This window comes from Mytilus edulis, chromosome 4, assembly GCF_963676685.1.
Source record: "Mytilus edulis chromosome 4, xbMytEdul2.2, whole genome shotgun sequence".
Classification (NCBI taxonomy): Eukaryota; Metazoa; Mollusca; class Bivalvia; order Mytilida; family Mytilidae; genus Mytilus; species Mytilus edulis.
In genome coordinates, this window is record NC_092347.1 from 50,839,208 (window position 1) to 50,865,198 (window position 25,991).

Below are 25,991 nucleotides of genomic sequence, written 5' to 3' on the forward strand. Positions count from 1 at the left end.
CCGTTTTACGTTAACAAAGTTAAATCATGTAGTACATTTATACTTAAAACACATTAACGACTGTAAGTGGAAATAAAGGACATTTTGTAACTGCGTTTGATTTATCAATGAAGTCAAAAATACATGTTGTGTGGAATTATTGTGTTCTTTGTATCGTTGTAGTTAAAGGTATGAATTTAAAACACTGTAGAAGTTGTAATGCTTGATTAATTTTGTATGATATACTCGTATATTCTCTATAACTATAAGTGCGTTCACACTTGTCGAAGACAGGTGGAAAAAATGTGTAAATGTTCGGACAAGGCTTCAAAAATATGTTTGTATGAAAATATATATCAGAAGATGTGGTATGAGTGCTAATGATACAACTCTCCCCTAAAAGTTAGTTACTATGTGTTTCTTTTCAAAGAATTGAGAATAAATGTACACTCGGATCATCCCATGTACCAAAATGTAACCTTCATAATAAAGATGATATATTGCCAAATCACAAGTCATTTGTGGGCTGGGCCCTCATTTCATATTTCAATAAACAAATAATTTGAATACTTATACCTTGTTCGTATTTGAAACCTAAACTTCTCAAGGCTATGTTTAAACAACGCAGCATTGTCGGCTCAACTGCATGTTCTATAAATGACTTGTCCTTTAGATTGACCAAAAAAATGGCAGCAGTTTTTCAGGGGTATCATTTGCGCCAATTACTGTTTTTCAGGGGTATCATTTGCGCCAATTTACCTGTACACATATCTATCATAAATATTAATGATTAATATATATTTATTCTTATATTTGGTTTAAAAAGTATCATATGTTCGGAGATATTTCGCCATGATGATGAGCATCTGGGGAGAAATGACTTAAAATGCATTCAATGTACAGAGAGAGAATAAAACTAAGTGCTTTGCTGAATATTTTATAAATAGCGAAGAATGTAGAAGCTTTTGCAAGTTATGTTTTAGCCACATATGTTGATGACACAGTGCTTTGTTCCCACCATGAGTATGGGCTTTATTATTATTAGGAATCATCATGAACTGTTGGTGAAGTTATGCATTTCAACCTTCAATGTTTGTGGGTCTTTTTACAAAAAAGTGAAGTTAGAAGCTATTATATACATTGAATTGGGAAGTATCAATGCAGCAGCAGTTAGAAGAAGATATGTTTCAGAAAAGGAAAACATTTGCCGTGTAAACTGCCGGTTCCAAGTGAAGTCAGAATAAAGGAGTAGGGAAGTCATTTTTTTTTCTAATTGGCACAATCGGCGCAAATGATACCATGAAGTTTCAAAACATGTGGCGCAAACGTAGCATTGGATACAAAAAGTTGTGACAATTGTTGGCGCAAAAGGATCTCTTCCGTTAATGCTACTACACAAGTAAACAGTGTCACAGTATTTCTAAGTTCCCTCTTTGGGAGAGATCAGTTTGCGCCGCATTAACCATACATGGATTCATAAGGAATCTAGAAAATTGAAAATTAAAATCTCGGTCATTTTCTTAAATTAATTCGATCAAAACTTTTTTTGCTCCAATTAAAAATAATACACTACACTATGCTTTTCTCCATAATGTTTTTTGTGATATAATTCTGTTGGTCATTTTCGATATTGAGACGAACATGTCATTTTCTATAAGCGTTCTACGTTGAAGGAAAATATTCCAATTTAATTTCAAACAATTTATCTAAATTAAAAGATGAATGCTTAATGGCTCAGCCAATAATGCATCGTTTTTTGCGCTCCCACATAATATCTAACGTTCAAAGACTGATCTGCAATCTTATTTAATTTTTCTTCGTAGGTAATTTCATAAAAAGACCAGATGATGTAACAGAGTGTTCTGGAGTTGATTTAACATTTGGATGGGAATACAGTGGTTCCGCCAATGTAGTGATGTGGGAAAAGCTTCCATCAACGACTGTCCTTTCGCATGTCTTAATTGTTGGTAAGAAAAAAGTAAAATCACAAAAATACTGAACACCGAGGAAATTTCAAAACGGAAGGTCCCTAATCAAATAGCAAGACCAAAGGATAATACACATCAAACGATCAAAAGAAAAGACTTGAAAAAGTTTATATAAATGTATCAAATAAATCATGATTACGGAAAGTATTGGTTGTTAGATTGGTTTTTTTTTAATTTTTATTCATCATACTTCATATATATATACATACTACAATTATAAGATACACACATATCAAATTCATATACACACATTTATACACAATATTATCACAGTTTGAAAATATCTATTTATTATTACAGTTATATACTTTATATTTTTACTTTGGAAGTATCCAATCATTATTACAGTTATATACTTTATATATTTACTTTCAAAATATCCATTCATTATTATTAGATTGAATTAATACCTTTTCCTTGAATGATTATGTTTTTGCTACGTGTATATAAATGATTTACCATTCAAGCGCAATGAGTCATGGCAAGGTTGTTCGCAAAAGAAGTATTTATTTCAAATTGGGAAAACAAAATATGTTTATCTGAACATATTTTTCAATTTCTTTTTAAATGCTCCAACAGTTGCTAATAGAACGATTACAAATTAAAAAAAAAAAAAAAGTAACCAGGATATTGACGACCGAACTCATCTTGTCGTAATTGGAGCGGTAATTCGTTGTATGTTTACAAACGTACATAAAACTTAAAAGGTGTAATTAATAGTTATCCCACAAGGACGCGGTGTGTCAGTGTAAGATCACCCCGAAGTATTTGATAAAGTCGAGTGAATAGATGAATACCCATAAAAGAGGGACGAAAGATACCAAAGGGACAGTCAAACTCATAAATTTAAAACAAACTGACAACGCCATGGCTAAAAATGAAAAAGACAAACAGAAAAACAATAGTACACATGACACAACATAGAAAACTAAAGAATAAACAACACGAACCCCACCAAAAACTAGGGGTGATCTCAGGTGCTCCGGAAGGGTAAGCAGATCCTGCTCCACATGTGGCACCCGTCGTGTTGCTTATGTGATTACAAATCCGGTTAATAGTCTAATTCGGTAGGTCACATTCATGAAAGGGAAGGGGATTGCAGTTACGACGTAAGTAACATATCCGATATCATTTGTGAAACGGTTATTCCATAACGGTCAACCAACTCGTGATGGCGTCCGTAAAATTTCAAATATTCAAATATATCCCTTCCCCCTAAAGGTTGAGCAATAGGAACCTCACCAAAATGGTCTGATGCGCCGTTTTAGTACGATGATTCTGCTCTATAGGTAGAACCCGTCGTGCACGTGTTGGTACTGTAACGGCATAGTACCCAAGTTGCAAAGAGTACCCACAGTGCTCCTATTTAAAAAAAAAAAGAGGCAGCGGAAGACCTGTACCAAACGTATTTTATGGTTTGACTTCATGCACGTCTTTCAACATACCGTATCAACTGGGAGGGTGATATATGCTCCATTTTTATGTGCTGTCGGTATATTGTTACATATAAATGGAAATTTCACAATTGGGAAACTGAAATCATCTCTTTTGTTGAAAAGTTTCCTATAAAAAAAAACTTTATTGTTTTTATTTCCAAATGTACGTCAAGATATGTGACAGATATTACTTTTTATCATATACTTTATATTTCAAGATCACTGGGATAAATGGGTTCAACATGATTACCAAACTTGTGATTACTTAGGTGATATGACATAATTTGTGTCTGTGCTGACATGAATTATCATTAATATGGTCATATTCATAAATTAACTTTTTACAAAACTTTTGAATTTTTGAAGTACGAAGGCTTTTATATCTCTATGACGAGTTTATTTACTCTTCGAATAAGTCGGTTGTTTGTGGTTGACGTCGTCTTTTGTACGGCCTAAACAATTGTACTTTTGTAATGACTTATTGTTGTTATACTGATACACATGTGTTTGGTGTGAGCAGAATCAAACTGCTCGAGCGTCACTGATGAGTCTTTTCTAGACGAAACGCGCGTCTGGCGTAAATATGAATTATAATCTTGGTATCTATGATGAGTTTATTTACCTGTACTTTATATAGATTCATCCCTTGCCAGTGTAATGTGTGGTACCATGAAAACTGGAAAGTTTGGAAAGACATTTGAAAATGCGGGTTTATCCAATAGGGTCAATAAACTTGGATATTGACTGTATGTCAGTGTTGTACAATAACATCATACAAACAATTTAAATATAACCCGCAGTGTCAATATTTGAACTAAACATAATGTGAACTCCTTTTTTGACGAGGATGAGGAGGAAAAGGGAGAAGCCATTCAATTTGTTAGAACATTTGCTGAAGAGAAAAAAACATAGGTCAATATATCAATCTACGCATTATGAAGGAGAGAAGTTTCCCCTGATGATTTCATTGGATATGCTTTATACTGTCAATAAAAAACAAATGGATACAGCATTTTGATAATTGTAGATTTATTGACCCCCGGTTCAGGATATGAAGGGCGAATCAGACATAATTCCAATGGCAATATGACCTTAAAAAGTTTAAAAGAGGAAGATTCTGGTACCTATAAATGCACTGTGACTTACCTACTTGGAATTGCAGAAGATAGCATTGATGTGATAATTTACAGTAAGCTATTTATTGAATTCTGTGCTAATAAATGTTTACTTTTCATGACAGTAAACAGTACAATTTTAAACAATTTGTTATGAAAGTAGATATTTTTGATATGTGGTACTTTGACCGATATTGATGTCCTTTCGTATCATATTTCTTTGGCTGTCTGTGCCAAATTTTTTGTCTATGATGGAGTGTATTATAAAAAAGAACATTTTGATGGAAATATTGCATTTCAATAAAGTTAAGTTTTCGTCACTGTTTTTTTTTTTCAGAAAGAAATCAAGTTGATCAAAAGGCTACATAACGATAGCAATGACATTGTTGGCAGTAAAAAATGTAACAATTGCAAAAAAAAATCCCTTTCACTGGAAACTGAACATGTTAAGTTCTTTCGTGCATACATTTAATTTAAAGCTTAATAGAGTTGTTCTTCTATTTTTCTCTGTTTGACAGAAAAGGGTTAGGAGAATAATTGATAGTAGATGTATTAAATGATAATCATAAAACGCTCAGCGATCCTCTGATTTTAAATTAAACTTCACCGAGTGGGGAAATATCGCATATCAGTGTCACACTCGCGGAATAGATATAATCGATATGTATATACAACATATATCAGTATACAATTTCCAGCATTAAATTTCGATAAATAGACTTACTGCATAATAGAACATAATTTTGTCTTTTAGATAGATTGAGAATGCCACCTTCGATAACATACAACAGCAAAACGAATAAATTATCATGTACAGTAGCTGATGTGAATAGCGGAATACATTACACATGGACGGTATGCACCTTAATGTGATAACCAGTAATGCATTCAAAATGATAATTTCGCTAGTCGCAAGTTCGCTTTATAAATATCATAACATGTTCAATTAGTTCATCTGCATGTATTATTATTTTTGAGAACTTAAGATCAATTTACACTGCAACTGATTCAATAACAACTTTCGTAGATTCTTCATATTGTTCGTAATTATCATTATCATTATCATTTATTCACAATAAAAAGTTGTTTTTTTTTTAATTTTAAGTTGAACGAAGAAGTAATTGGAACTGAAAACGCTTTAATACCGAAAAACAGTGGTGTCTATACATGTGTTATAACCGGGAAGGCTATAGAAATGTGCGCTGTCAGTAATATTAAGAAAAACGCATCGTTTTCATTGCAGATGGGTGAGTTGTATTTCCTATACAAACAAATTGTTTGCATTATACACAATAATTCTATAGACATTTTTAGATATAATTAGTTTTTGTCTGTATAGATAGTTTACTCATTGGCTATCATGCTAAATTTTTTAATAAAAGTATCACGACATATTTTGGACAGAAAATTATCCGTCTTTGTCACGATAAAATAGCGATGCAGAATAAATTATCTGATTTAAAGATAGTTCCCTTAAAAATAAATACTCTATAAGTGAGAAGAGTGGTGGGACTTTTCAGAATGTATTTACTTACCACAGAAACGAAACGTGTTGTTGGGTTGCAGTCTCATTTTTGTTTCAACATAGCGCTTTTGATTCCCACTTCTAGAAATTACCATCATTATTAATATTTCTTAATTGCTTTTATTCCAGAAAAGCCAGTTGTTGCAGCCCGTCAGCCAACTATAAGAACGATAGATGGACAATCCGTTACACTTGAGTGCTATGTTGTCAGTGCTGTGCCACAAATAATAAATTCCTGGAAATGGTTTAGAGAAAATGAAAAGGGGAATATTTTGTCATACTCCCCAACATACAATATTTCCTTTGTAACAGTCGGTCATGGACTTAACTACAAATGCACAGCGTCAAATGATGCTGGTGAATCGATCCCTGTAACAGTTATGGTACAAGTTCTCAGTAAGTTTATCAAGTTATTGAAAATACTGCTTTATGTCTCTTGTTAATGAAACCCATCTTACAGACTAAATATGTCGATTTATTTATTTGTTTTTTATTTCTAAGATTCAAAACATTATGATAACAGATTTAATTGTATTAAAAAAACTGTAGATATATAAAATTTTCATGCACATATGAAAGTGACGATAACATTTGTAAACAAGAATTCAACGCCTCATGCAAAATGTGAATGTTACTTTATTTCCTTTTGAATAAATTTGCGTTCAATTCTACAGTAAAATACATGTATTACAGTTGTATCAAAACCAAATCATCATATTCTGTATCATAAGCAGCATCTGATATTTTTTAAAGTCTCCAGCAAAGTGGTCAGAAAACCGAAATGAAGGATAGCTGTGAAGTATGTACCGTGGAAGATCTTATTTTCATCTGTGTTTGATCTTCTTCTTTTTAGCACCTCCACATATTCAGTCTTTCGGTGAATACAGTCCCCTAGAAAACTCTAATCTTCATATTCGTTGCAACATATCTAGTAACCCGTCTCCGAATTGGGATCAAGTTCACTGGACAAAGATTGAATCAATATCTTTTAGAGTTTCAGGTTTTAGTTTGTATTTCAATGAAATTAGTCGCCAGGAAGCTGGTATATATACATGCCACGTCACCACTTTACTGGAATTGACGTCTGGACAGATATTAACAAAGACGGACAACAAAAATGTCACCATTGATGTTTTATGTAAGTTCATAATAATATATTGTGAAACGTTCACCGTTTTATTCGACAATAAAAACTTTGAAGATATAATCTTTATATTAACCAGGATTTCAATTTTGTACGCGAGACGCTCGTACCGTTTACAAAAAACTGATCAGTGAAGCTCAAATCCAAGAAATCAAAAGGCCAAATAAAGTACGAAGTTGTAGGCCTCGAGGACCCAAAACTTCTATAGGTTATATCAAATACAGCTTATTATAATGTATTCTAACTTTGATCATTGGGTAGACAATCCATAGCGTTCCGTATCTGTACTTTGAAATCTTAAGGAACAGTGATCGTTTGAAGTGTTTTGAGATATTTTACCCTTTGATAAAGGACTTTCCGATGTGAATTCTCTTTGGAGACCGGTATTTTTTCTTTCTTTTACCTATGAATTTTAAACAATTGTGTACGCCTAACGCACGTTTCGTCTACAATTAATTATCTAAGGTACCAGGCTTATAATTTAATAAGCATTGAAGAAGTTTGAGATTGTTAATATGAATATGTCAATGATATTACATACCAACACAGAATTGCTTCACCAAATAAGTGTTTATACATCCTTGGCTTTTGCATGTTCAAGTTGGATCGTGAAGGTAAATCCTTGGACGCACGAACATTCTCTAATGTTATTTTCTTTTAAGAGCCGAGGCGATCTCCACATTTTTTCAAAAGTAAACTTTAAAATATGAAAAACAGGAAAATAGGGCGATATCCGCATATAATCTCTGCTGTGTACAAACTATTACGGATATTTAACGTGCTTGGTAACTGATCGCAGAGAAAAATAAAATCACAAAAGTACAGAACTCTGAGAAAAATTCAAAACGGGAAGTCCCTTATCAAATGGCAAAATCAAAAGCTCAATCACATCTAACGAATAGACAACAACTGTCATACTCCTGACTCGGTACAGGCATTTTCCTATGTAGAAAATGATGGATTAAGCCTTGTTTTACAGCTAGCTAAACCTCTCACTTGTATGATAGTCGTCATCTCAACCTAACCGGGATTATTATTCTGATTGCAAACCATACTCTATAAAAATAGCCGCAAATACCGATTTCAGTCTTTGGTTTACACGGTCTTTGTTACAAACCACGACTTCCGACCCTCGAAGCGACCATTTTATGAAGAGCTCGTCGAGGGCATTGCTAATAAAGAAGTTTCTTTGATATATTGGGTTTTTCAAACATATAGGATTGGTAATTCATAATCAAATACCCTCTACCCTTACTTCCCTACAAAACATTATATGTCATTATGTTATTGTTCTGTTATAAATTTGATAATACTTTGAACGACAAACGACAAAATTATTTCATTCACGTAGTAGTATTAACCATTTATGGATTCTTCAAAATTCTAAAGAACTGCTGGATAATTTTTAATCTAGGTCTATTTCTGTAATTAATTCTAACATAACTTTTGATTTTATAACCCTGCATACCACCATTCTCCATGTGTGAAATTATAATTGTCTTGAATAGACATTGAACGACAAAATTATTATTTTTGTGACGTTTGCATTTTCTGACGCCCAACACGCGAAACAAGGAATGTGTTTTTTAATTTGATAGTTGCTTTTTGTATTTTTTGTATATGTTTTTGTATGTCTTGAGATTGTAACACAATGATGACTGCTGTAACCATATTTTGACTAGTTTACCGATTATGTCTGTTTTGTTCACGCATCGTTGTAAAAATAACGGAACTTTATGCGACTGTCAAACATATTGTGTGTGTTGTAAACTACACCACATACCTTCTTTATTCAAAGAATAAGTTCGAAAGTACATACTAATTACCAACTGTCTGTGAAATAGAAGTCATCGCAATTATCATAGATTTTTGTATGAAGTCGTCCATTTGAGTAAGTATCCAGGAAAAGATACTTGGCAGACATTTTTGAATCAGTTGTATTCACATGGATATTTGAAAAGTTAGCACAGGGTCCTAGTTATATGGCAATGCTGTTCATGAAGCTAGCACACACACATACAATTCATGTTAACTTATTGTTCTTTTAGATATAATATTGTAGTTAGCTCGATCATTGAATATAATTTTATCTGGACTATTGAAAGTAGTGAGTTACTGACATACATCACTATCTAGTTTTAAACATTACTTACCAATGATGTTTTTGAAATAAATCTATTGCATATGTACTGATTTGATATTTTAGCGTTGCATTTTGTTGAAATATGTTGCTAGTCGTTTTTGTTATTAGTCTCATGGTCTAATTTCAATGAGTTAAGTCTTTTTCAGTGATTTTTTAATAGCTTGGTCTATTAATGTTGTACTGTTACACTACTGGGTCAGGTTAGGTAGAGGTTTTGAACAAACATGTATACAATTGCCACAATTAGATGCACCTGTCCATTAAAATGGGTATGCTTAAAAGTTAATGGCATTACATTTTGATTATTTCTCATACACTTTCGCACCCATGCTTCTTATTATCATCGTAAAATTTTCATAATTTAACTCTGCTTTTATATTTTTTTTTCATTTCAGACGCTCCTGGTTCATCTATAAAGCTATCTACGACATCAAATTCAATTATTACAATAGAAAACTCAGCCATTCCAACTGTTTTATGCAGTGCTAATTGTAATCCTGGTTGTGCTTTCAACTGGCAAACTCCATCTGGGACATTAATAGCTGGTGCTGAACTCAGTCTAGGTAATGCCAAAAGGAATATGAACGGCACATATACTTGTTCAGCTTCGACCAGTATTGGTTTAGATAACCATGTAGCCTATGCTAGGATAGATCTAATTATTCATTGTAAGTATGTAACATTCGCTATATTGTGTGTAATTTGTTACAATAAACGAATATTTAGTAGTATTGAAATATATGAAATCAAAAAAAGAAATTGTTGCCTACGAATAGCTCGCCAGCATGATTATATTATCAAACAAAATGAAATAATTTTAGTTCTGATATCATCATGACACGGCAACACCGCTGCGTAACGACAGTCTACAAAATAGAAAATCAAACTGATCAATTATATAATATGAATACATAATTATACTAGTATTTAAGATTAACCAATTAATGTCATGGTATGAATACAAATTGAACAGTGAATACAGCTGATGACGTATAATAAGAATCCAATATCTGACTCCAAGCAATTAAAAGAAGATGAAAACCTCACTCATTTGTCTTAATCATAAAAAAAGAAAATAAAAAATGTAATACTAGTATATACATTCTGTACACCGTATTTATTTACTTTTGCTATATATTGTATATATGTATATATATGATAAAAAGTCCAACTGGTCAAAAGACCAGCATAGTTAAAGCAGTTGATTTCTGTTACAAAGTAAATGCTGAAGTTAATGTTAAAAAATAAATTAATAAAAATATAGGCCAGTTCTTACAACATTTTTTACAGACGATATATAAATATACGAATGCGAAAATTTTATATCTATTTACTATCTTACACGCAACATAATAAAGGATAACAAATGTTGATCTTTATTCTAAGAGTCAAAAATTCTTATCCAAAATATTTGTATCTATAAGATTAAAAGGAGCGAACAAGAGTATTACACAAAACGTTTTTGTCATACCTTCGCGAAAGATTTCACAGTCAAACATAAAAATGCTATCTTTTAACATATATATATATATATATATATATATATAAAATGACTGAATAAATAGTCAACGATCAATCTTACAGGGCGATGGATCATGTAATATGATTCTGTACACTACAAAATATAATATATAACAAGTCAAAAAGGGTACAACATCACCATTAAATAACTATAAAATAAACAAATATTAGATATTTCGGATAACAGATATCCTTTATCAATAATAGCACGATGTCAAATGAATCATGTCAATATATTCAAACTGAGATACTTTTTTCTAAATCTTGAATTTATACAATTAAAGCGAACACCACAGACGCTGATACAATTTTAAAATTTAAAAACACGGCGCAAAGATTACTAAGATATGCCAAATGAAAGTAGTTATTTTCGTTGTGAACTGGCACAACTCTAGATTTCCAAAGGTTGTGACAGTTGAGATGTTATGACTGCATTGAGGGCAGTCCTCAAACAAAAAGATCAAGAATGTCCTAACCGATCCAGGATGGTATAAATTAGACAACGGTAGGGCAATTACAACAGAAACTACATATTTAAGCCTCCCAAACGAATAGCAGTCTAATAATGATTGGAAAAATAAGTTTTATATAATGAGGTAAAATAATTGAACGTGGCAACGTACTTATACATCATCCCGAATAAATGGAAACCTGTAATTTAAACTGTTATTTTTAAAAAAAAATTTCGAACTGTAAAGCCAGTACTAAATCCGGCGTTGTTTGAAACAGGTGGTCACAGGAAAATGAAGGACTCGTTCTATGTTTTTTCATTTATGCCCTCTGGGGAAACTGTCCGTAACTTTCTTATCCAAAATCTTTCCCGAGCGACTCTGTCGACCTTCGACCAACCCTCGTTGTGGTCTATGATTGTGATGGTAAGGTTTTTGAGATCAGCTTGTGTGTGTCCAGGTGATCTCAAATGACGACTTACGGGTAGGTCGGGCTTGCAAGTGTAGTCACTTCGATGACCATTCATGCGTTTGTTAAATGGCTGCTCTGTCTCGCCAACATACTGCATGCCACATCGACACTGAAGGAGGTATACAACATTCTGGGTTTTGCAAATTACATTGCAATATATAGTGTACATAGACCCAGTCGAGTGGCAAGTGAATGTTTGAGTATTCAGTATAACATAATGTGCAGACAAACAATTCTAAAGAATATAAGCGTCCAAAGTATAAGCCCGTTGCGTTAAGTGCCATATGACAGTGACGCTTGACAAAATAAAGAGTATGAGAACAAATAAAAATCGGTAAATAAAATATTAACTATGTCCCCCTTTTAATGGGATAGGGGATGGAAGTAGTTGAAACATATCGGCTTTGAAATTGTTTAACATGTCCTGAAATATTATTTTGTGAAGTAGCTAGTTTATTGTCGTTAATGACACGAGTAAAGGGTCTTGGGTGGAGGACACTTTGAAAATGATATTTATTCACGTTTTACCATTCCATTTTGCAGATAGTCCATTTATCACTTCGATCCTACCATCCAAAAGTGTAAGTGTGATGGAAGAATCTCAAATAACACTAGTCTGTAAAGCAGGTGGCTATCCATCACCTAACATAACTTGGAGTTACATGGGGAAAAACGACACATCATCCCTGAAAAGCATAGTGGACTTTGAATCTTTGACGTTTGTAAACATTTCACGCATGAAGGGTGGTATATATTTCTGCCATGTTAATAATGGTATCGGTGAGGGACATTTTGAAGAAATTCACCTGACTGTAACACGTAAGTTAAAAAATCTGAAATTGTAATACATTTGTTAACAGTATTAACTTCAAATTGTATGTAGATACATCTTGCATCGTAGTTTGATAACTCCGTTTGTAGAGTAACACTTCCACCTGTTGTATTTCACCTATAACTCATATTCATTTATGGTTGAAACAAATTAAAAAGAATATAAGATATGCTTTTTAATCGTCATAACTCTTCACCGATCGATCTACCGTAAAATAGTGCAAGTGGTTATGATTCATGCTCAAGGTTACCAGTAAAATTAGTCATTAAAGATAAGTATATACATGTACACTGGATTTTAGAGATCTCTTATTCTTGCATTTATTTGTAATGTAGTCCAGCTGTCATGTAATGTTGTTATTTTAGCGCGAGGTTTGACTAGCCACAAAACCAGGTTCAACCCACCATTTTTTTCTTGAAATTTCCTGTACCAAGTCAGGAACATGGCAGTTTCTATCATATATAGTTCCTTTCTGTGTGTGTTGCATTTTAGTGTTTCTGTTGTGTCGTTGTTCTCCTCTTATATTTGATATGTTATAATCCTGGTACCTTTGATAACTATTTCCCTAAGTTTTAGTTTGTTACCCGGATTGGTTATTTTCTCAAACGATTTATGCATTACTACTGTTGCCTTTGTTCATACTATATTCCTGTCCATGTGCTAACCAACTCAGGTTATCATTTAATTTGTCTATTGTTAGTTTATATTGACTAACTAATCAAATGTGTTTTTAAAACGGTGTTGTTATATATGATTTGTATATATTTGTATATTAAGCATCATATTTATTGAACTTGTGACAGTAATGTACCAGATTGTGGGTTAATAAATGCAGCAAACACGGAAACAGCATTTTGTAAGTCAATCGCAATCAAAAGTATATCTCTCCCTCCACGGAAATCGATATCTTTTTTAACGAACAAACTATTATCTTAAAAAACTGTGGGTTTATTTTACAGATGGACCTGGGCTATCAGTCGAAATTCTCCCCTTGAACAGCATAAGTGTGAGTGAGAATGAAACCATAGAAAATATCACATGCTCTGCAACATGCAATCCTGTGTGTTCATACAAATGGCAAAAGCCTGACGGAAATCATGTGGCAGATAATAATCTTGAGCTTGGAGCCGCTCATAGAGATATGAGTGGAACTTACTTGTGTACAGCTGAAAATGAGATACAATCTATGACTTTACAAGGATTTGCTAGATTATCACTCCTTGTCTACTGTAAGATCTGCTTTTATAAAACAAATATGAAACAACTTTATAACATATTGCTAGTTATTCGAACCTCGTACAATTTCATCACATTTACACAGCATATTATTCAAACTTTGCCTGATTTTCATTTTGTGGTTTCGTTAAAAAGCACATATCTCTAGACTTCGCATTAATTATTAAAGCAGAATCTTACTACCATGTTTCTGCTTTAAAATGCCTTGAAATAATGATTTTAAAACAAACGTATAAATTAAATCATGATATTATTACTACATGTTTTTGTTATGGTCTTCTGTTTTATATATGTTTGGCATCTATTCCATTCGTATTTGTTGTCTTTGTTAATGAAATGAATGTATATTTTATTCATAACATATTTATGCAGTTTCAACGGGATAAATGAAGACAAGCACACCGGACGAAGCTACACATTTTTATTTGAAATTTATCATAATTGGTGACAATTGTTTTTATATTCATATTTTATTTAAAATTACTATGTGTGCTTTTGTTTCAAATATCTAATTGATTGATGTTCTCTATTACATTTTAGATTCTGCAACTATTTCCTTTTTCTCCCCAAAAAACAAGCTAATCTTGGAAGAAGGAGACACATTACAAATTGTTTGTGAAGCAGATGGGTATCCTTTTCCAAACATAACTTGGAGTAAAAACAATAATATTTTTTCTCGGAAAGATGTGCATTATTTTAAGGCTCTTTCGTGTGGAGACTCGGGTTACTATACGTGCATTGTAACCAACGGAATAGGTTCTACAGATGAAGATGGATTTAACCTTTCAATACCATGTAAGTATTATATGTCTCCAAAAGTCCTATATTTAGTTCGGTTCAACTACAAAAAACAAATATTACAAAGGCAACTCAACAACATCTAGAAGCAGAATAGCTGATTACAAGTAACTCTTGCACATGTCCTTGATTTTTAACGATGCTTTCAATCGGAACGATATGAATATTATTAGTTACGTAGTGTGCTAGTGAGCTAATACGATATAATTCCATATGGAATTAACTGACCCCATATCATATTAAGTCATTAGCACACTATGTAACGAATTTATCTTACCGGCTATCTTAACATGTGATATTTATACTAATGACCTATAAAAGTTATCAAGTCTTCAATGCCGTAGGTATTATGTGTTTCATGAATTTATTCCAATCGTTCATCATCAATTTCATCGTCTGTTTAAACCTTTATGATTTTTCCTCAACACGGTAATGTTTTTATAAAGGGACGTAACACCACTACTAACCGTGTATTGATATAAGCCCCGCCTACTATCCTAAAATAGAACCCTAATTTGGTATTTACACGGTCTCCACGCGGTTGCTTTTAACCAATCATATTCCTAGAAATGTATAGGAGATAAGATCAATTTTTATACAAGACTTGATATCCGATTTAATATCTTATATACCTGAAGTCGGTCTTTTACCAAACACTCTGACACACATGTGTGCAAAACGTTATACAAAGGGACTTTATCGAAAGCAACAGCGCATAAAACGTTTTTTTGCAAAGATTACTACGCTTTTCTTTATTACAGGTGGACACATCCAAGAAGATACAACGACTGTTACTTTTGAAAACGGAACTGGAGGAAGTTCAATTAATTTGTCGCAAATTAACTCGGGTAATTTAGACAGAACATAGAAAATATTAACACACATTTTATACTAAATATATGTGAAAGTGTAATCACAATATCACCAATACAGTAAAATAAAGATAAATTTTTTAATTCCGCGTTATAAAGCTGAATTTTAAAAGCTAACCGTACCTAACACACCAATAATGTTAACAACATAAGAAGGTGGTGTCGAATATAATTGCATAAGCTTTTGCGAAAACAAAATATTCCACTGTCTTTCTGCTGGTTGATAACTCCAGACTAATGATGGATCGAAAGACAGAAAGGTTCTCGATATATTTTATAGAAGTAACACGATGGGTGTTATATGCAAAGCAGCATCTCCTTACACACCCAAAGCACCTGAGACCAGCCCCGTTTTTTAGTATGGTCCGTGCTGCTCAGGGTTGTTTTTTTCGTTTTCCATTTTGTGCTTTGTATAATGTTGCTTGTCTTTTGGTAACTTTTCTTTTATCCCGTGATACTGTCACTTTGTTTTCGACTTATGATTTTGAACATCCCTTTTGTTATCTTTCGTTTCTCCTTTATTCACTCTCCAGTAGTCAATATATCGAGTCTAAACATGATTTATAATTTGGATCTGTATAAATTTTCAGGTACAAAAAATGTAATTGAACTTGTCTTAGGTTGCAACTATAAAATTTTAAGAGATTGCTTGTACCTTATTTTTATAAAAAAAAATCTTACTAGTAGAGCATCAAAGTTATGCCATTAGTGGAGCATAACATGCCTACTATTCCGAATAATTGTATGCCATTTTGATTCTATAAACAAGCCTCCTTGTGTCTAAATACACGAAGTATAGAAATGTGCAGCAATGTTCAACTAGATTTTGCAGGTTCAATGTACATAAAGAAACATTAAACGTTTTAGATTCCAGACAGTCGATCTTCATCTATGTTGGAATTGGTGGTGGGATATTTGTTGTTGTAGCAATTGCAGTTTCCTTTATCATAGTGTATACAATCAAAGGACAACGGTAAATAAATTAAGATAACCTATTGAAAGTATATTTGGTAATCAGGTATCAAAGGTTGAAGGCGGACATTTATTAGTGCTACCACTATTAAGTAAAGGTTAAGGGTTCGCACAAACTATTTCCAAAGAAAGCAAGACACACAACTCCTGTTAAAATGATAATGTGTTTAACAATTAAAGAAAGACAATTAACATAATTTCTTAAACAATAGTGTTAACGGTACTAATCTTATTTCACCAGAAGCTATTTACAACTTACATTCTTTTTCTATAAGAATGCACTATAATACAGACTTGTCTTGATCATATTCAACTAATGACAGAAATAATGTTTAAAAGGGTTAAATAAATGTCCATATACTACGAAATTTATTAAAAAGGATTTAAAATATAGCATGGTTCAATCATGAATGACATACCATTTATGTGCAACTTCTTACCATATCTTACCATATCATTAATGTCCCGATACACATTTTAATATGCACCCACCATGCCATATAGCACCGTCCCTTGGTGCCTTTTGCAGTTCAGCTAGATATCTTTAGCCTACTCACAGTATTCTTTTTTGTTACTTTCCAGAGGTGTGCCTGAGACAAAGGTTTTATATATATACTAATATGTGAAAACTGTTGTTTCTTATTTGTGTTTGTAACTATGTGTTGTTATGTTATATTTGTTATTCTCGTGGGATTTTGTCTGATGATTGGTCCGTTTCTGTGTGTGTTACATTTTAGTGTTGTGTCGTTGTTCTCCTCTTATATTTAATGCGTTTCCCTCGGTTTTAGTTTGTTACCCCGATTTTGTTTTTTGTCCATGGATTTATGAGTTTTGGACAGCGGTATACTACTGTTGCCTTTATTTATTATATTTGTAAAAGAATATTATATTACAATGATATTATATTATGCTCCTTGTGAGCCCATTTTATGGAAATAAAGCATCTTCTTCTTCTTCTTAATGGAAGTGAAATAGTGAATTGATATTCGCTTTTCGAAGCCAGTTTGGTACAGTTTTATCAAAATAAGCTTAGAATATGAAATCAAACGGACTTAGAAAAACAAATTGGTAGTGTTCGCTATCTGTTCATATCTATCTGTACTTTTATATCGAGTAATATGATCGTCGGCAGGTTTTGGAGGTTGTCCCTCAATGGTTATATAGCTCTCTAACTGTTTATGTCCTTGGCTTTCAAATATTCAGTTTAGAGCGTTCCTGATGAAAATTAATCCAGATAAGCGCTTCAAACTCATGAAAATCGTAACATGTAGTTTTCATTGTTTAGAAAGGTGGCGTTAAAGACATTAAAAAGTAAAATCACAAAAATACTGAATTCAGAGGAAAATCAAATCGGAAAGTCCCTAATCAAATGACAAAACGCATCAAAAACGAATGGACAACAACTGTCATATTCCTGACTTGGTACAGACATTTTCAAATGTAGAAAATGGTGGATTAAACCTGATTTAATAGCGCTAAACCTCTCACTTTGTACGACATCATCATCAAATTCCGTTATATTTACAACGATGCGTAAACTACAAGCAAAATACTAAGACATATCATCGAGTCCTTGCATCGTTATTGTTTAGTATAGACTTTAGAGGATTTGGATCTATGTTGTAGCGTGTTATACGTCCTTTATTTGGCCTTTTTGACTTTTTTGGATTCGAGCGTCACTGATGAGTCTTTTGTAGACGAAACGCGCGTCTGGCGTATATACTAAATTTAGTCCTGGTATCTATGATGAGTTTATATATGGAATATGATAATTTTATTATATTTAATATATATTTTAATATGAGTCAAATCAGTGAACATGATTTTGACAAATAATGCTTTTTTTATTTAAGAACTGTGAACTTTCACTTTTGATTTTCTTTGGAATTGAATGCAAACTAAACAGGATATTTAAATAATTGACAACTTTCGGGGAAAAAAATAACAAAAATACCGAACTCCGAGGTATATGGAAAAAGGGAAGTCAATAAAACCTGACAAAATCAAAGGTTGAACTTTATCTGCTATGGAACGTGCGTAGAAATCAAATGTCATGTGTTTAACACTAGGTACAGACATTTACTGAAGAAAATAGCTAGCTAAACCTCAAACTTATGTGACAGCTGTTCCAAATGGTGAAGTTGAAATCATCCCTTCGTAAATTTTACGGACGCCATCACGAGTTGGTTGACCGTTATGGAATAACCGTTTCACAAATGATATCGGATATGTTCCTTACGTCGTAACTACAATCTCTTTCCCTTTCATGAATGTGACCTACCGAATTAGACTATTTACCGGATTTGTAATCACATAAGCAACACGACGGGTGCCACATGTGGAGCAGGATCTGCTTACCCTTCCGGAGCACCTGAGATCACCCCTAGTTTTTGGTGGGGTTCGTGTTGTTTATTCTTTAGTTTTCTATGTTGTGTCATGTGTACTATTGTTTTTCTGTTTGTCTTTTTCATTTTTAGCCATGGCGTTGTCAGTTTGTTTTAGATTTATGAGTTTGACTGTCCCTTTGGTATCTTTCGTCCCTCTTCTGTTCATAGTTTCCGTATAGTGACAAAATGTGGGTGCGCAAGCCATTTATGGCAGCAAATTAAGTTATGTAAGCTTGTAAACATACTTCATATGTTCAATTATAGTGTCTTTTTTTAAAATGTTTTATATTCTAGGATTTTAAACAATAATTATTCCTATCCATTAAAGTGCTATGACGCATTATGATTGTATCACGCATTGTATTATTATGTGATTTTGACAATGATAAATAACTAGTAACACTTCAAAAGGGTGATTTATGATCTTCAGAACAGTTTAACTCAATTGTAGACAAATAAAGGGACCAATTAACCAACAGGCAACGGACATTCAACCAGGAAATGAGTATAATGAAATTCTCGATACCGATGTCAGCTCAATATCACCATCTCAAGGTACAGTTTTTTTCTGGGTTATAATGTTAGATGATTAAATTCTCTCATGAAGTGTTGGGATAAAGATTATCAAAGACATTTTGCTTAAATCGCTGTAGGTGTCGTCTTACATTATCATGATTATACTACATTTCTCTATTGAACTGATTAAACCAAAGCTTGACAGTATTCAAAATTTAGAATACCATGATTAATCTTCTTTGAAAGGTTTTCTATAATTTCAGAGAAAAACGGGGTTATCTTAAAATTTCCGCGATAATCCCAATTAAGTTTAGCTCAATGAAAAATTGAGAGATAATCGATGTTTATTTGATAAAATCCTAGTTTAATTGACATAATCTAGAAGTATCTATATAAATGGTGCAGACGTGCAGTTCATTTGAACATAAATTAGTTTTAATTGAAGTTCTTACAGAAAAACCTAGATTTTCTTATTTTTCTGAGATAAGCCGGTATTTTATCCAGAAAATGAATTTTTATTTATTTCTGAGAAAACTAGGATTTTCACGAATTAGTATTAAGCTGAGAAAATCTTAGTTAATCTGAGATAAACCAGAATTATTTGAGATAATCTTATGTTGTACCCATTATACCACTGTCCTAGGTTAGGGGGAGGGTTGGGATCCCGCTAACATGTTTAACCCCACCACATTATGTAAGTATGTGCCAGTCCCAAGTCAGGAGCATGTAATTCAGTGGTTGTCGTTTGTTTTATGTGTTACATATTTGTTTTTCTTTCATTTTTAACCGGATTTTTGTGACAAAAATGTCGGTTATTGATTTGGGGATGTACGGCGGGCGGGCGGTCGGGCGGGCGGGTGGGCTGTCGGCAATCAAATGTTGTCCGTGCATTAACTCATGAACCGTTCAACCAAAGCTTTTAAAATTTTAATATGTTATTACTGACAACTATACGAAGGTCAAGTTCAATAATGGCGATTTTGACTCTCACCGTTCAGGAGTTATGGTTCTTGAAAGATTGAAAAATGGAGTTTCCAGTCGTGTTTGTGCATTTACGCATGAACTGTTTTACCAAAGCTTCCCAAATTTTAATATGTTGTTACTGATGACAGAATTGAGGTCAAGTTGAATAATGACGATTTTTACTTTTACCGTTCGGGAGTTATGGTTCTTGAAAGATTGAAAAATGGTGTTTCCCGTCGTGTCCGTGCATTTTCTCATGAACCATTGAACCAAAGCTTTTGAAATTTTAATATGATGTTACTGATGACAAAATATAGGTCAAGTTCAATAATGACGATTTTGACTTTTACCGTTCAGGAGTTATGGTTCTTGAAAGATCGTAAAATGGCGTTTCCATTCACGTTGTTGCATTTACTCATGAACCTTTCAATCTAAGCTTTTCAAATTTTAATATGTTGATACTGATGACAAAATGGAGGTCAAATTTGATATTGACGATTTTCACTTTCACCATTCATCAGTAATGGTTCTTGTGATATTGCCAGGACACAAATAAATGTTAATAAATCCGGTTTGCTGTCGTTGTGACAGCCTCTTGTTTATATAAATAAGGCCGTTAGTTTTCTCGTTTGAATTGTTTTACAGATTGTCATTTCGGGGCCTTTTATAGCTAACTATGCGGTATGGGCTTTGCTCATTGTTGAAGACCGTACGGTTACCTATAGTTGTTAATTTCTGTGTCATTTTGTACTCTTGTATAGAATTGTCTCATTGGCAATCATACCACATCTTCTCTTTTATATTAACTTTGAAATTACGAAAAAGAACAATTCAAAACAAGGATCTACGACATGATGATTTTAGTTTTCCAATTGCCATGTATAGTTGTTCGTTTTTTAAGATAATAACACCGTTTTGACTGCTGTACCCCAAATTTTGACATTTTCACATACTAATATAACGTCTGTTTGTTTTGTTCTTAATTTGTCGTCAATATGATTAAATTTTACTCGACTGTCGTAAAAGGTTTAGCAAGTTAGAAACCAGGTTTAATCCACCATTTCTTAATAAAGGAAAACCTGTACCAAGTCAGGAATATGACAGTTGTATACCGTTTGTTCGATGTGTTTGCTCTTTTGCTTTTGTCGTTTGTTAGGAAATTCAAAACTAAGTTATCAAAAATATCTATATCAAAGGAAAATTCAAAACGAAGTCTCCTTACAAATGGCATTTCGTTTTAGATATTCATTGAGATTCGAACTTTTTGTTTCTTTACTTTTTATATATATACGATAGAAACGATGGATCTTACACATGGTGGATCTGCTTACCCTTCCGGAGACAATAATATCCCCACCGTCTTTTATGGGGTCGTGTTGCAAAGTTTTTAGTTTCTCTGTTGGCGATTTGTAGAGTTTTGTTTCCTTTTAGTTGTCTTTGTGGTGGCGTTGACAGTTTGCCTTTGAATTATGGAATATTATTTCGTACATATCGCCTTTGTTTTAAAAATACAATAGAGTGGTTTAAAATATTTAAAAATAGAAATGCACATGTCAACATCAAAGAGATATAATCTAGCATAAAAACGTTTAATGTTACCATAAAATATTGGAATATTAAACATACTAAAGAAAAGGTGGAAGATTTGACTTCATAAACTAGGTTGCAACTTTCCATGGTCAAAGGACACAGTTATCGTCCTTTGGTTTTCGTTGTCTCTAGTATATAAAAAAAAAAGTGTATAACTCATAGTCCCTAGTGTAAACGGTGTATAATGATTGTATAGTCCCCAGTGTAAACGGTTTATAAATTTTAGTCCCTTGTGTAAACAGTGTATAGCTTGCAATTTATTTTTGATACACTTTCCCAATTTATTTCTTGATATTTAATGCATGAATATTTTAAAAGAAGGGGGATGAAATTACATGTTAAAAAAAATTTGAGTGCTGTATCTTTATGTTAAGTAGTAATTTGATCCAGGTAAAAAAAAAGTCAAATTGTAATTACGTCTGAAGCTGTCAAACTGAATTTATGACCCCCTTAACACAGAATTGTCAATATTTTGAGTTAAAGCTGGTAGAAGATTCTATACTTTTGATATTGAGTGTCCCACTAGTAGTACACTACACTGTAAAAATCTTTTTGAGATAGAGCAGGTGCGATTTTTTTCAATTTGAATTTATTGTCTTAAAGAAATGGAAGTTACGAAATAACTGTGTTCTCGGGCCATATGTGATGTTAATGTTATAGTAATTATGAATAAGTTCCATCAAATATGTTCGGTGCTTTTCTATTATATTTACCACTGAATTCTATTCAATGTTTAAAGATATAAAAAAAGACAAGTTGGTGTGTTATTTCTAAGATAAATCTGTACTCTTTTATTACAGGCGTGTATTCTGAAATTACAGAAGACGGGTAAGGAAGGTATTGTTTCTGTAAACATCTTTATGTACACTTATATTGAGAAATGGAAAGCTAGTTACAAATATCATCAGTGATATTTGTCAAATGATTTGTGGAAAATGAAACCTCAAACAAAATCAACAATACCATATATAGAGGATGTCTGTCATTCTAGAACGATATGCATGTGTCACTGAACCTCAATTGATCTCCCTTCACGCCAAATTTATAAAATGATAAACCAACGACAACTGTCCAGGTGTATTATTTTCCTAAAAAATACATTTATTGATATCAGTAGATTATTTAACTATTAGTCGAAGAACAAAATGTACAAAGGAAACGCAAAATAATTTCTGTAATAAAAACGAAAAAACATGACTACAACAAAACAAATAGCTGGAAATCAAGGCATCGTAGAGTTCTCACTCACATGTGTATCTTTGGATTTTATCTGTAGGTAGATAATGCATATCCTCTCTCATACTACTATTGCATGGCTTGTGTTCCCGTAAATTGTTCCGCAACGTCAGAACAAAAAGTAACTAGCAAAGTTGTGCACAAAATTTTCAAATTGATTACAGATTATATAAAAAAAAAAATAGGATATTACAGCAATATTTTCATTGAAAGACATATTTCAAGGACTGCAATCGTACTGTTATTGCTTATTAATTATAATACCATACAAAGGGGGTTAATGTCATACCTTATTTCTCATTATACACGGAATCATACTATAGTAAAATGTTCTGTATTGAAATAATTTTTTTAAGAGACGGGAGATACCAAAGGGACATTTAAAACTCATAACTTGAACTGACAACACGATGGGGGAAAAAGACGAACAAATACTAAACACCAATAATAGAAAACTGAGCATCACGAACCCAATCAAAAACCCCGATAGAGTTGTACATGCAAATACAAATCCGGTCACAAGTCTCATCTATAGTGGCGTCTAAGTCGAAGTTAGAAGGACATGATTGCTGATCATATTCATGATCATCTGAGACACAGACATTCTATACTGGTCAACTAGCTTTTGATGGCGTCGGTGATTCAAAGTGATGACTTTATTCTACCACTTGGAACCCTTCAACAGCTTTTCAAAAATCAGCATTCCTCTATGAAGGAAAGGAATGTGCAAGTCAGCTCTTGATATCAATATCTCTGATGTAAACGAATAAATCACTTTATTATGTAAATGCGTGCAAATTGCTTTTCTTAACGTACATTCATTGGGAACACATCAAGCGAAATATTTGAAAGATGTATAATAAGAATAGAGAATGGAAACGGGGAATGTGACAAATTTCAATGAATATTTTTATATCTTTAGCAACACTGTTGAGGAGCCTCACTCAACTGATGACCCCAGAGAACCAAGTGGTGGTAAGATAGCATATTTGTTAAGTTTTTCTACTATCCCCTAAAAACCGTATGGTTGCCTGTAATTGCTTACATCCACCTAATTTAAACTTTGGTAGATAATTGTCTCATTTGCATCATACCTTATTTTTATCTCAGTGTATTTGATACAAATAGTTCATGTATATACATATATTTATCTTACCTCCTATACATTTCTAAGAATATGATTTGTTAAAACCGTCCGCGTGGAGACCGTGTAAACTCCATATTAGTTTGGTAGGTAGACGAGTCTTATTTCAATACTCGGGTAGTAGTGGAGCTATGAATTTGGCACTATTTGATTATTTACAGCAGATTCCATTGAGTGTGTAGCAAAAGGTAATATCTTTGGTTAGCTTGCTTGTTAGCTGAACCGTGAAGTCATTGTTAAGTTAGGTAAACTACCCTACTTTAAGAATAGACTAGTCCGACAGAAAACCTATTAATCTGTATGTTGGACTATGCTACTTCGAAAGGCGGGTAGTATACCTGACCTAATAATGACTTCACGGTTCAGCTAACAAGCAAGCTAACCAAAGATATTACCTTTCGCTACACACTCAATGGAATCCGCTGTAAATGTATTGAAAGTTCTGTTTAATATTGTTATATCAAGGTTGTTGAAATTAAATTTTTATTGATGGCATTATTTTTTTTTGTGCAGACCAATGGAAGTAGGTTCTTAAAATTCAACTTGAACATTTTAATATAGAAATAAGATTATGTGGTATGATTACAAATGAGACAACTATTGTCTTATGAGTCAACAAATAAAGATAGTCGGTAAGATAAATTCGTTACATAGTGTGCTAGTGACTAAATACGATATATACGGGGTCAGAAAATTCCATATGGGGTTTGACCATCACTCACACCCCATATGAAATTTAATGACCCCGTATATATCGTATTAGGTAACTAACACACTATGTAACTAATAATATTTCACATTTTAGTTTTATTGTTTAAAATTATTTTGATACTTTAGAATTTTTAAGATTTGATTGCAAGCACTAATTATGAGAACCAGAGAACATTATTGAGAATGTAAATTTGACATCTGTATTTTGTTCATTTGTCGACATATGTGTCACGCATTAGCAGTACAACACACAGGCATATTTTTATTTTATTACGCTTCTAATAAATCTTTAATACAACTAACGCCTAATCATTTTCTATGGTCATAAGAGTATTATGCACTAAGTTTTTTTTTCAAATTTTGTTAAACAAAACCATGTATGTTTTAAAGTTGTAAGGCAGATAAATGTCTTCTGATATTTGAACTTGACTGGCCACATAAAAATGTATGTTGACTTTTACTTTTAATTTAAGATGATACTTTTGATTGAAGTCTTTAATACACAAATGTATTGCTGTATCATGTTTTATACCTAAAACTGTGGTTTTTATTTTTTTGCGTTTTGTGTTGTTATTAATGGAAAATTTAATGCTTTCTACTTGACAGGTTCCAGTGTAGGCTACAGCAAGTTTCAACCGTCTAATAATTTAGATTCTAGTTATTTGTGTGCTGTACCATCTAACTCCACAGTCACCAGCATTACCTGTAATAATTTAGATTCTAGTTACTTGTGTGCAGTACCATCTAACTCCACAGTCACCAGCATTACCTGTAATAATTTCGAATCGTTTACACGGAATGAAAGCTGAATTGTCTTGTTGGACATACAACAATTGTATACCCAACATATATGACAACAGTTCACCGGGTTCAGTTCCCGGATTACAAAGCAACTTTTCGAAATCAATTTTATTTGGAATTAGTAGTCGACAGCTTCCACAATAAAGTACATTACCTTTTGA

General features: G+C 32.8%; 1 protein-coding gene across 5 annotated transcripts; it reads left to right on the forward strand.

Moving 5' to 3' along the window:
- LOC139519917 (hemicentin-1-like) lies at positions 1-25,991 on the forward strand. 5 transcript variants are annotated; one of them, XM_071312224.1, is made up of 18 exons: positions 1-168; positions 1,803-1,946; positions 4,431-4,592; positions 5,273-5,373; positions 5,624-5,765; positions 6,173-6,439; positions 6,897-7,181; positions 9,726-9,998; positions 12,316-12,591; positions 13,564-13,833; positions 14,381-14,635; positions 15,400-15,486; positions 16,378-16,483; positions 19,321-19,424; positions 22,739-22,766; positions 24,097-24,149; positions 25,636-25,732; positions 25,799-25,991. In XM_071312224.1, exons 1-18 carry the CDS (start codon positions 108-110, stop codon positions 25,836-25,838), a joined length of 2,751 nt encoding a protein of 916 aa, XP_071168325.1. In that variant the 5' UTR covers positions 1-107; the 3' UTR covers positions 25,839-25,991. The 5 variants fall into 5 exon arrangements, with proteins under 5 accessions (XP_071168325.1, XP_071168326.1, XP_071168327.1 ...); XM_071312225.1 differs by having other exon boundaries at positions 25,636-25,669; positions 25,736-25,991; XM_071312226.1 differs by having other exon boundaries at positions 24,097-24,165; positions 25,727-25,991.

Bases quoted from the DNA above. Each gene is read 5' to 3' on its own strand.
- LOC139519917 (XM_071312223.1), top strand. From the start codon at position 108: ATGAAGTCAAAAATACATGTTGTGTGGAATTATTGTGTTCTTTGTATC. The intron at 4,593-5,272 runs GTAAGCTATTTA...TTTGTCTTTTAG, and splicing joins CATTGATGTGATAATTTACA to ATAGATTGAGAATGCCACCT. The intron at 14,636-15,399 runs GTAAGTATTATA...TCTTTATTACAG, and splicing joins ATTTAACCTTTCAATACCAT to GTGGACACATCCAAGAAGAT.